General features: G+C 37.6%; 1 protein-coding gene across 1 annotated transcript in view; it reads left to right on the top strand.

The window, feature by feature from the left end:
- Window positions 1-13,265, top strand: part of LOC148950546 (uncharacterized) — a 156,257-nt gene that overhangs the window by 22,898 nt on the left and 120,094 nt on the right. Inside the window, exon 3 of the mRNA XM_089092471.1 lies at window positions 12,850-13,017. Coding sequence (XP_088948597.1) covers window positions 12,850-13,017 — 168 coding nt within the window. The remainder of the gene's footprint in view (window positions 1-12,849; window positions 13,018-13,265) is intronic.

The raw sequence follows: 13,265 nt of genomic DNA, 5'->3' as shown, positions 1-13,265 counted from the left end.
CGAAATAAGGATATTTAACAAATATTTCGGACATACACCAAGCGACTTTGTGTTTGTTGAACAATCAGCTTTATCGGTTTTATGCAAGGTTTGATGGTGACAGGTTAGGTTGTAAATCTCAGAAATGCTCAACATCCACTATTAGGGTATGATGAATGTCAGTAAACACCAAAGTATAAACACATACTGACCAAGTACTGACAAAACTCTCCAAAAGTGACCCCGCGTACCTCAGCGCCTCTAGAGGGTAAATATTGTACTACTTAATCGCTCCGAGCCAATAAATTAAATTTAAAACAGCTTTTACGGAACAAGTATAATCACCTGCGGAACTTGTGATTTATTCGCCAGGTTCGCATAGGTATGGAATCGTCTCCAGAGACGCGGACAAAGGGTCACTTTTTTTGTGTGGAGAGGATAGGTTTTGTCAGTACTTGTTGTATGTGTTTATACTTTGGTAAACACATAGTCGCTTGGTGTATGTCCGAAATATTTGTTAAATATGCTTATTTCGTACTTTGACCGGTGAATGTCGACATTAGTAATATTTCTGTCTTTCATCGTAATATCTGCACTATTTACTAGAACGTGGCAGAGGTGTTGCTAAGCTTTCAGCGCTTGGAGTCAATTCAGATTAGACAGGGTAGGTTTCCCGTTGCAGCTTCACTGTGCATTTCCATGGTGACAAGCATCTCGCAGGTGACACATTTTCTGATACCTTTTGAATTTTTGAATAGTACCCAAAAGCACTTTTTGGCTATAAATATTTGTTTTATGTTTTTGACGAACACCTTGCCGTGAATGAATAAATTTATTGTGCGATTAAAACTAAAAAAAAGTATTTCCCTAAAACGAATCCATTATAAACTGCCCAGGTAAAAAAAAATGAATGAGAAAAATAAAAAGAATATCCCCCCCCCCCAAAAAAAAAACAGCTAAATATACCATCCATGAGCCAAATGGGACATAAGTTAAACATTAAAAGGACTAATTCGAAAAATTATATTCATAACAAACTACAGACATCTTTGTTACACCATACAACAGTAGAATCGAAAGGGAAATCATAATAATTGTAACTCAGATGTAACCACGACAAAATAACCCCTTTAAACAAATTCAATGAAACGCCCTTTTTCATAAGTAAACTTAGATCGAACCTAGGACATAAGTACACTGGACCTTTAAATAACACGCACTCTACTGTTTCTGCAATTGCACATAAATAATTTGGAGAATTTAACGCTGAGGTTTTGAAGATCAGACAACAATGACCACTAATAACTTGGGATCAAGGAGGCACACTTATGCCTCTTTAAAGAGGCGACCCACCACAATGTTAAGCGATTTCCGGTCCTAGCGGTCGCAGAGAGAAGGCGGCGATCGCATTTTGTAGCCCAAGTTCCAACTAAGAAACGTGCAAAATTTCACCCCCCTCCGACTTTATCTTCATGAGTAAAAGTGGGCCGGAAGTTTCGACCCTCCGACCACAGAAATTATTCCGTATATGAAAGGGGCTGTTCCCTCCTCAACGCCTTGCTCTTTACGCTAAAGTTTTTATTGTTTAAAAAAAAGAGTTGTGAGAAGTCAAACTTTAGCGTAAAGAGCGAGGTGTTGAGGAGGGCAGAGCCCCTTTCATATACGGAATAATTTCTGTTCGTTTTAAATTTTAATGTCGCTCCTTACTTTCAGTTTAAAAAACTTGTTTTTTTTTATTTAAAGGCTGCAAAAGGGGGGGGGGGTTTGGGGGGTGGCAGCCCTCCAGCTGTACCTCCTAATCCCTGTACGTTTTAAGGTTCGAACTTGTGACTCAGCCTCTTTAACTCTTTAGAAAACGTAGTTTTTTTCAAATAATAAATGATAAGATGAATAACGGTTTGAAGCAGCAATTAGGTCGCGAGAGGTGGGAGGTGGAAAATTTTTGCGGCTATGGTTTAACATCGGTTTAAAATATTTGAGCTATGTCCCATTTAGATACTTTGTCAAAAGTTCCTTGAAAAACTAAATTAGCTAGACGCTATGCGCTCTCGGATACGTTACAAGTTTCTCTCGGATTATATATGTTGTCTATACTCGTCTGATTTTCAAAGGCCGGCGCAATTTAATGTAATTTAGGCCAAAACTCCGGACGACCGTTTTTTAAAATACTGGTCGTTTTTCTTATAATGTTCCCTTCTAATGAGCCCGCAGATGAAGGGGAGAACATCGAGAAATCGCTATTGCAGTATCATTTTTCCCCGAGCGAGAGGATTTTGATATCAAGATTGCACAAATTCTTTGTATAGACGGCAGTGAGTTTAGGCTATGATGTATTTTTTTCTTATAGTTGAAATTGATACTGGTGCTGCATAGAGTAATGTAGTTTCAATGACCCACTTATAAAGGTTCCTTAAAATATGTGGCCTCAATCCCCAAGTTAGCTTAGCAGTGATCATGGATAAACTGGGTCCTTGTATCTTTGTTTTGTTTGTATCAAATTAAGATTGTTAAAAGCCAAGTTTCCATTTGGCGTTTAACGGACAAATTTGAAAGCAAGTCTAGCAACAAAATTGCTATAAAGTGTTTCTGACAGTTTCATTAGTTCATATACTTTCCATTTTGTAAAATACCAAAGGATCTGATGTAGTTTTAAATGCTCACTGTCACTGAAGGTATTTTGGCGTTTTATTTACATATCTCTTTAAATTTTGGAATTAAATTATTAACAAAAATAAAATGAAAGATAAGCTATTAATGTTTGGGCCAAATTTTTCTCTCCCTGAGCGGTGCCATTTTAAAACTGACCAAATTCACTAAAATAATATGTTACGATATCAAAGTAAAAAAAAATGCATAGACAAGTCAAACTCAAAACGAGCAAAAATTAACATGAGCAGGACTGATAACCCCAATTTTTTCTATAACCCCATTTGTGCTTTAGTAAAAAAAAAAAACGACAACAAAAAACAAATAATAGTGGATTTTCAGTTTAATTGACATATACTGATATTTATTCCTTGAAAGGTTTTGATAGTTTTTTATTTATGAAAGTAAGAAAAGTGAAAGCATTTTAAACGCATTTTGTTTTCACTAAAGCGCAAATTTTGTTCTGGTCTGGAGAAGGCATGGGGGTTATCAGCCTTGCTTATGCTAATTTTTGCTCGTTTTGGGTTTGACTTGGCTATTTATTGTAATTTCTGTTCGTTTTCAATTTCATTTATTTATTGATAGTGATTTGTCGTTGGTTTACGCTTGGAAGATTATTTGACTTTATTTTTTCTCATTCTTGGTTTAATGAAGCTCTTTAATTTTCTTTGAAAAACATATTTTGTGGAAAAAGTTCTTTAAAATTAATTTCTCTTTGTTTTTATTGACACTGTCTTTTTCATGGAAAAACCAATATTTTATATTTTCTCAGTTTTTTCCTATAACAATCCATAGTATGGGTTGCTATTTGTATATTGGAGAAACTTTTTCAACAATTTTTAATCCTGACGCAAACATCATTTTATAATTTAATTTAAGTGACCTTTTGCAGCATCCAGGCCTTCTGCAATCGGGTGCGTTCGCCGAGTCACAAAATTCTTGTAGATGCGGTGCAGCTCTGGCATGTGGTAGAGGGATTGGCCCTTTTTTCACGTTCAAAACACGGTGCTGAGTTTCATACAAGAGTTCTTCGTCGCTATTTTCTTGACCTCGTGACTCCGAGCTTCCAGAATTGAGCTCACTCGGCCACGTTGAAACGAATGTCAATGAGCTGTTTGAGGTCACCAGAAACTTCTGGGCCATAGCCCTTCAGCTCATGAAATGTATTGGCTAGTGCAGCATTCACAAAATGATGAAACAAACGCACAGTCCATTTCTTAGTACGCGTCTCAAACAGGTAATAGCTAACCTTGCGGTCCACAAGGTCGACCCCACCCATGTAGGTGTTGTAGTCGGAGACTACTTGTGGACATTTGACCTGCACGTAAGACCCCTAATGCTTGTCATACCGTTTGACCTCTGTCTCCTCTTCTATGCCTTTATAGTTTGAAGACAGGAGAACCACTTTGTTATCATACCACTGGGTCACAGCTACTTTTCTATTTGAGCGCACAGACATGACAGAGGTTCCTCTACCCTTTCTTTTCATTTCTGTTTCGTTAAAAAGCGTTCGGCCGTTGGCGCCCAAACGGTTCTTCGTGATAGTACCGGTCTCATTTATTTTTCTTTCAGCAAGCATGTCGAGGAGCTTAACAGACGAGAAGAATCGGTCAAAATAGAGGTGTGTACCTTCTAGTAGGGTCTCAGACAAGCGCAGTACGATCCCAGCTGACAAGCCATGTGCTCTCAGCTCTTCTACCAAGGTGGTGGCTCCCTGGTAGGTTTGGAAGTGAAGTATCAGCCCCGAGGAGTTGGCGAGTACAAAATTCTTTAATCCAACCGGATTGGGCTTTTTGGGGACATATTGCTTGAGAGTCGAGCTTTTGTTGCATTCAAGCTTTTGTTGCATTCAAGCTTTTGTTGTGGGTCAACTGATAGTTGTAGTTCATGCAGAAAGCTGTACGTTCGAAGAAGATCTCCGGGTAATATTGCAGAAATAATTGTCCTGGACTCCAATCGTCGTGGTCCTGGAAGTGAGCGGGGCCCACGTCCGGGTCACAATGATGATCGAACCGTCGAGACTTCCTCCAGGACAAGGTTGCTGCTACTTTGTCAGCCTTCTTGCGTTTGGCACGGGTTGGTAAGGGTACGTCATCATTAGATTCTTCACTTTCAACATCTGGAAGAACAGAATAACTGCTCGATGACGGAATGGCTGCAGCAGCTGGAAGACGACAAAGAGTGGTTTTCGATCCATTCCTCATCATCATCTAAATCAGAGAGGTCCAGATCACTCTCATCGAGCATTCCGAGGGCGTCATCAAGGGTAACTGCAATGAAGGAACAGGCTCTTAAAACTAATAGGTTGTTGCCAATTTAGCAAATAAAACAATGACTTGCCTCTGCTATCCCCATTAGAATCGAGATCTGAACTACGAAAAATCAACCCTAGGACATGGAGGTTTTCCAAGTTCCAAAAGATGGCACTTATAAAACTAATTGCTTTTTTACCTTTGCTTGTTTTCATCTCATTTTTTTTAGCCTTTTCTAGTTTGTAAAAACACCACTAAAAGTCGCAGAAACTTTTAGAAAAAAATCACAGATGGCATTTCAGGTCCAAAAAGCACGTTGAAACGACGAAACCTTTGCTAGATGGCAAGGCCTCTGCACAAAAAATATTTTACGGGGATGTCCACAGACGTGGACACCAGGTCTCAGGAGGCATGAGTAGAAGCAGTAGCATTAGGATGCAAATATTTTCTTTTGGCTAGTTCAATATCCCTCACAACAAGCCCTGTTGCAAGCAACAAACTGTTCCTAAGATATTGCTGTTACACCATTTTGACAACCTGCATACAGAGGGCGTGTTCTGATTCAATTCATCTTTCCCCCTCAAAATTTCTCGAAAATTTCATCTTTACACCCTTATGTATGGATGAAATAATAGCCACGATAGCAATAATAATGTCGATAGTAATAGTATAGGATAGTGATGCTACTACTAGCATCAATAAAATTCACCTATTGGATTTTGGTCAGTTGATTATACCTTTCATCAATTCCTAAATGTTTAAACTTCTTGCAATTAGCCATTGCTATGACGTTGCTGATATGTCCTTTTGATAACCTGTAGGTCTATATACTTCTTGAAATTTTCATCTCAATGCTCTTAGCCCTACAAGTAGTTGCAATAGAAGTAGCAGTAGTAGTAAATGTAGCAGTAGCATTATTATTAGCAGTGAAGTGCACATATTGCCTTTTGGTGAAAAGATCTTCCCCTTTAAGCATACTCTGAAAGTTTCAACTGAATACCCGAATCAATACTTGAGAAACGCTATTTTGACAATGTGCATGCACAAAGCGTCTTTTGATTTATTTCAAATTTCCCCTTTATACTGTAAATGAAGTAATACGTTAGCTTTAATGGTGGTATTTAAGCTAGTAACGACGGCTGGCAAGAATAGCCTTTTTGATCACCTGTCTTGTTATTTCCTCGGTTTCCCAAATTTATATGTACGGTCGTTTCCGTGTTATATTTATTTTACAATTCGGATATACATAACGTGTATTGATTTAGTTCAATACTCACCCCAAAAGTCTCTGAAAGGCTAACCTGAATACCCTTCGTCTTCTTGGAATGTAAAGTTCAAACATGCATACCTTTCTCAATAATACTATGTGTAACCAATGAACGAATTGCCTAATTTTACAGCCCTTTTCCTGTGGACTGTGGGGAGGTTGACCTCACCAATACTGGAGCTTTCAAGAATGCTGAACAAAATAGCTCTCTTAAAATTTCGATCGGATATGTTTTGGGGAATGATCGACTTGGGGGGGGGGCTGACGTTCCTCCATTCACTATTGACTCTTAAAAAGGGCACTAAAACTTCCGACTTCCAATCAAATGACCTCCATTCGGTCCAAAGCTTATACAACTACCCGTTCCATATAAACCTTATGTGCCCTGGGCCTAACTTACAACCCTTTCCCATGAGGTCTGAAGGATTGTGTCCACCCTAAAGACATTGTTATATTATTTTTGGACTATTGGTAACAAAATGGCTATCTCACAATTTCAATTAAAAGTGTTTTGGGAAAAGAAGATGTCAGTGAGGTGGGCTAGTTGCTCTCCATTATGTTTGACTTTTAAAAGGAAACTAGAACTATATATTTCATATCAAATCAGCCTCTTCTAAAGCTCTCACGATCACCCCTTCCATAAAAAACTTTATATGCCACTGGGGCAACTTATAAGCCATACCCCCAGATTCAGAGGGACTCTGCCAACCCCAAAGGGCTAATTATATGATATTTGGACTAATTTTAAACAAATAGTCCCCTCAAAATTTTTATTAGATGCATTTGTGGAAAATAAAACGTAGAGGGGGGACGGTTGTCCCCAATCAGTATGACTCTTAGAAAGGGAACTAGAACATCGGATTTCCGATCAAATGAGCCCCCTCTGAAGTTTATACGACCACCCTTTCCATAAAAATCTTATATGACCTCGGGCCATAACTTATAATCCTTGCCCTGAGGACTGTGGGGGGGTTGTCATCCTCAAAGACGTGATTTTTGGACCTTTCAACTACCTTGAACAAAATAGCTATCTCTAAATTTTGATTGGATGTGTTCAGGAAAATGGTGGGCGTGGGAAGGATGTTAGTTACCCTCCAATCACTTTCAACTAGTTAAAAGGGTATTAGCCCTTTAAGTTACCAATCGAAAGAGCCCTTTTCGATGTTTCTACGACAACAAATGGCCATCTCAAAATTTCTATAAGATGCATTTCCGGAAAATACGAGGTGTGAAGGGGGGGGGGGGGTTAACCACCCTCCCATCACTCTGAATCTCAAAAAAGGCACTAAAATTTATGATTAGGAATCCAATGAGTCCCCTCCGAAGTTTATACGATCACCCTTTCTATATAAACCTTATATGCCCCAAGGCATAACTTACAACCCTTGTCCTGAGAGCTGTAGGGGGGTTGTCATCATCAAATACATAATTTTCAGACCTTTCAACTACGTTAAGCAATCTCTAACTACGTTTGGCTATCTCAAAATTTTTATTGGATGTGTTTGGGCAAGTGGTGGACTTGGGAGGGGGGTTAGTTGTCCTTTAATCACTTTAGACTATTAAAAAGGGCACTAGCACTTTCAATTTCCAATCAAATGAGACCGTTTGGAAGCTCCTACGACAACAAAGGGCCATCTCAAAATTTCTATCAGATGTATTTCGGGAAATACGAGGTGTGTGTGTGTGGGGAGGGGTATCCACCCTCCCATCACTCCGAATCTCAAAAAGGGTACTAAAACTTCTGATTAGCAATCCAATGAGCCCCCTCTAAAGTTTATACGATCACCTTTTCTATATGATCCTTATATGCCCCCAGGACATAACTTACAACCCTTGCCCTGAGGGCTGTAGGGGAGTTGTCATGCTCAAAGACATAAGTACCAGACCTTTCAACTACGTTGAATAAAATGGCTATCTCAAAATTTTGAATGGATGTGTTTGGGGAAGTGGTGGGCGTGGGAGGGGGGTTAGTTGCCCTCAGATTGCTTTCGACTGTTATAAAGGGCACTAGGAAAAAAAAACTAAAGGGCATAAAGGGTAAATAGAGATTTGGGGTACCGAAATTTCCTTTTTACCAACAGAGGGCAATATTGAAAATATAAATACAATTGGCTCCAATCAATTGTATTCCTAGCTTCTTGAATAAGAATGTTTGGTACTTGTGTAGAATCCGGTAAGTGCAAGATAAGTACAGTTCCATTAATGCTAATGAAATAAAACAAAATAGGATGAAAATATAATAGTTTATGAACAAAATTGGGCTATATATTTGCACATTAAGGGGAGGGTAGGTGGTTCGGAAAAGCACACCATATATTAAATATATAACCTAACATACCTAACCCAACCTAGGTACCTTTTATTCCCCCTAAACCCCAAAAAACTAAAGTTTAAATATAGTTCCCGGAGTGAGGAACCCTTTGTTTATACAGCATCTAGGCATTACCCGGTAAAATGCCTATCTGTTCTCGCAATACAATTCTTTTGTACTTACCGTATTCTACTCAAGTACCGAATGTTTTTACTTTTTTTATAAACACAAGCTTGTACAAGGAGGAAGAGGGGTCTAAACCATCGGGCTATATCGCTAATTGTGATATAGCCCTTTTTACATCTTTATTACAAGCTTTAAGTTGAGATTGGTCATGTTTTACCAAAAACATGTTTTATTTGTTTTATTGTTATTAGGTAATAAATTTGGAAGTAATTTAAGTTAAAGCAGCTAGTAACTGAAAGTGAATTCCAAGACAAGCTGAAAGTTTTTCCGTTGATGAAAATTAACCGGTTTTTGCAGGTGTAAAAAGAAAATGAAATCTGGTGGTTGCGTCACGAACCAACCCATATTTAGGTCAACTACAACGCTACTTGCATGTCTGAATGAATTCCCGGATTTTATGGTATTCCATAAATGTGATCATTTACAGGATATGACGTTTTGTATTCCGTTTTTATAATTACCCACTTCGGCGTTCCGCCATAGGATTATTGAATATTTGGGTTTCTATGTCAGGTTCAGATTTCCAGCAGTGATCAGCTCGGGTTTGTTTAACATTAACCACAAAGTATTCTCTGATCATCAACTTTGGCAGTCAAAATGTTATTCTAAAACAGTTATTATTGAGCCCTGTAATTAAAACACATTTTTGCATAGCCTATAGTTCTGTCTTTTAAGCTAAATATGAAATACTTGAAAGGATTGTCATTCTAAAGAGGTAAAGGGTCTTCTACAGGCTGCAGCCTCCTTTCTCCAGCAAAATGTGTGGTCCCCTGAGTCTAGGCAACGATACCTGAAAGTTGCAAGCTAACGAAGCATCAAGACCAGACATGGCTGCTTTTTCCACTATAAAACTTATGTATAAACACTGAGCAATTTGACTAATTTAGGGCGCTTGCCCCTGAAACTGTGCGGGCTATATCAACCATGGATGCATATTTATTGAACTTTTCGAATACTTTGATAAAAATCGCTTTTGATCTGATATCCTTAGAGAGGGGGTCTGGGAAGAAGGGGCGCGGTTTGCCTTCCAATATATTTGGACCAGTAGAAGCGGGCTGCAACCTTCAATTTCCAATCAAGTGAGCTCCTCAAGTTCCTATGACCACCTCTTCCATAAGATGAGGCCAAACACAAATATGATGTGTGGGAGGCATTTTGCTATGTGTTGACTTTGAAGCAGGGAAGGGCGCAATCTTTTGCATGACCTGGAACAGTTCAATATAATTTTAAAGTCATAAGGTAGGCTATCTAAGTACTTTCCTTTACAAAGCTCCAGTTTCAGAAGAGGGTATTAACCATACACAGCATCAGTGGAGTAGCTCCAGCGTTTTTATTCGGGAAGGGCGAGAGGGGTCCATATCTGGATAGTCAAGGGGCATGGGCTATATAATAGTTCTTTCCAATTTTTGGGGGGTGAGGGGGCAACTGCCCCCCCCCCCCCGAAACGACGCCCCTGCAGAGCACTTTCATCGGTAATTGCAAAATTTTCCGATTAAATATCCAGTCTGTGGGAAATAATTAAAAGAAAATTCATTTTTCGGTACTTATCAATTACATCGACCCCACTCAAGAAGTTTGATCTGATTTGATCTGAGTAAAACCGCTTTCTCTGTCTGCATTCGGAGATAATTAACTTAGTCTCAGTGAGATAAACTACTAACAAGTATATTTTAATTTTATATTTAATATATAAAGTTGGTTAGGTTAGGTATTTAATATAATACATTCTGGATGGCCTGCCTTCCATAATTTTATGTTGTAGTTTCCCTAATTTTGTTTCTAAGGTGTTATAGTTTCATCATATTTTGGTATATTTCATTATGATTAACCTGACTTCACTTCTTGGGTGTGGTCGATATAATTGACAATTACCCCGTTTTCTTCAAAGAAAATTCGGTTTCTTATTTTTTACACGCACGATTTGTCCTTGGCTGCATGAATTATAAAGCCGTAAATCGGTGACGATGGTATGGAAAAAGTTTTTCCGAGGGAAGTAAAGAGTGAAGTTGAAACTTAAAACGAACCAAAATTATTACTTCCCATCCTATCTAACATATATCAATAAAACTAATGCAAATAAATCAACTGGTGATATTTCCCTATGTTGGTAGGATTACAGAAAACTAGCGCTTTACTGAAATACAAAACAATATAGGAGTTTTGGTACGGTAAAAGTAAACCTTTTAAGGACACTTCTAACAGTACAAATGTAAAGCATTTTTAGATTGTTGTTTCATTTATTTTTTTTTTGTTGAATTTGGCATCAGTTCTGCGCAATGAGCTCAGTTCAGTGATTGACTCTCGTTTTGATCTGAAAAGGACATTACGAAAACAATAAGAATTCCAAATAGGGACAAGTTCGAAGTGAAGGAATTTCTTTAGTATTAGAGCTACAAACTTACTTTAGAATTTGTATCACAACTTAAAATCCTCCAGTTTGTAGTGGGAATAACAGGATTCCCAGAGCTCCTACTACGGTTGATATGTTCTTCATTTCGAGCAATACTAGGTGAGACCAAGATGTTACCTGATAAATCAATCCATTATTTTACATACTGTTTAATGACTTTAAACTTATTATTTTTCTGGCTAAGTTTTTAAAATAATTTTAATTGTAAACTAAAAGTTATTGATATCATAGCTCCCGTTAGACTATGAAAAACATTATAAATTTGATCTTTATTGTATTGAGGCTACATATTTAATTTTAATTCCTAAATCAATATTCTTGTTTTTAACTTGGCTTTTGTGTTTTCAGTAAAGTGCTAGTTTTCTGTAATCCTACAAACGTAGGGAAATATCACCAGTTGATTTATTTGCATTAGTTTTATTGATATGTGTTAGATAGGCTTTTGTTCGTTTTAAGTTTCAACTTTGCTCTTTACTTCCCCCGAAAAAAAACTTGTTCTTTTTAAATTAATCTATGCTCGTTTTTAATTAGAATTTAATTTAGAAACAAAACTGCTATGACCATTTTTATTTATACAGAATAATTTCTGTTTGTTTTAATTTTTAGTGCTGGCCCTTAGTTTCAGTTGAAAACTTATTTTCTTATATAATTTCTAATCACCTCCAATCTAGGGAAGATAAGACACCTCAACCCTTATTAAGGAGCTGAACTAAGAAGCCGGACAAGAATTGAAACAAAAAGTAAGTTTAGAGTGGAAAAAAAAAAAATCAAAACATAGTGTCGTTTCGTTGTGAAAAAAAAAATTAAAAAGAAGAAATAGATATTTAAATTTTTGTTTTAAAAATTAAATTTAGTCAGACTTAAGAAAGTAGATCCAAGTTTCGAGTTGCTTCGACACAAAAGGTTAACTGAGCGGACAGGTTTGTATATCGACGTGCTCACGAAAAATCTTTCCAGATCAACAAAAATTTGCTTTTAGGGTTAGGGACTTATTTTACCTGTCCCTAAATAAAAGGCCACTCATTACTCAGAAATGAATGTAAATTTCAAAAAAAGATCATTTCTTGTGTAGGGACGATAAGTGGTATTAAAAACTAAGTTTGTTTTCATTTCAAAAATGTTGGGAAGAATTACCTGAATTCTCATACAGAACCAGCGTTGCCAACGCTTTGAGATAAATTCCACCATTTTTCCGACCAGAGTTGTACCACAAAAGATAAATTCGTACCATCTGAACAGTAGGTTAAGAATTCGCCGCTGGCGTCACTTTGGCGTCACCATTGAAGAATAAACATTTTCAAAAATTGCCAAAACTCAATTACTCTTATAATTTTTTTTCTAAGTTCGCTAGTATGTGTACTGAAAGTTTTTTAGGGCTTGGCCGTGGGGGTAAAAAAAGGGTATTTATGCATTAGCTGGTACCCACGCGATATATTTTGCTAAAGGAAACTAGTCAAACGGGTATCTATCAATAGAGAATTGGATTAGAAACCGTGGTTTGTCATTGCGTTTACAATATTTAAACTGTAGGTTTTTGGGATTTAGGGGAAAAAAGGTGCCTAGGTTAGGTTAGGCTACGTATTTAAAATATGCTATGCTTTACCCCCACCCCCCTAATGTGCAAATATATAGTCCACCTTTGTTCGTAAACTGTTATATTTTCATCATATTTTGTTTCATTTCATTAGCATTAACCAAACTTGACTTCTCGCGTGGGTACCAGCTAATGCGTAAGTACCAAAAAAAGAAACGAAACCAAATGACGATATCAGCTCTCACAGACTTGTTTTTATTCCAGCTAATGTCGAAGAGAAGTTGGGTCGATGCCCCAGCAAAGGATTGATCGAAATTAGTCAATGTGTCGACAATTTGTTAGACGAATGTGCCACTGATGTTGACTGCGAAGGCGCAGCTAAATGCTGTTCAACTGGCTGCAAAAAAGCTTGCGTTCTTCCAGATCTGTCTAGTAAGTTCCTTTGAATTGACACTCCTCCTTTATTCTCTTTACTTTACTATATTTCACGGCAATAGGTATGTTACGAGGATTCATTTCACCGCCGTTCCTTTACCCAAGGTAATCACTAGTTTTTATGTATTTGCCCAATCTCTGCTTGAACGGCTCTGCATATAGCTTGGATGGAAATAACTTATTAGGGAAATTGTTTATGGTAGATAAGCAGCACCAGACAGACGTATTTTTAAGTATTTTTTCCT

This window comes from Artemia sp. Qi Xiang Cuo, chromosome 7 (assembly GCF_049724085.1).
Source record: "Artemia sp. Qi Xiang Cuo chromosome 7, ASM4972408v1, whole genome shotgun sequence".
In the NCBI taxonomy this organism is placed as follows: Eukaryota; Metazoa; Arthropoda; class Branchiopoda; order Anostraca; family Artemiidae; genus Artemia; species Artemia sp. Qi Xiang Cuo.
Note: the sequence above shows the minus strand (reverse complement) of the source record. Positions and strands in the feature narration are given on the sequence as shown.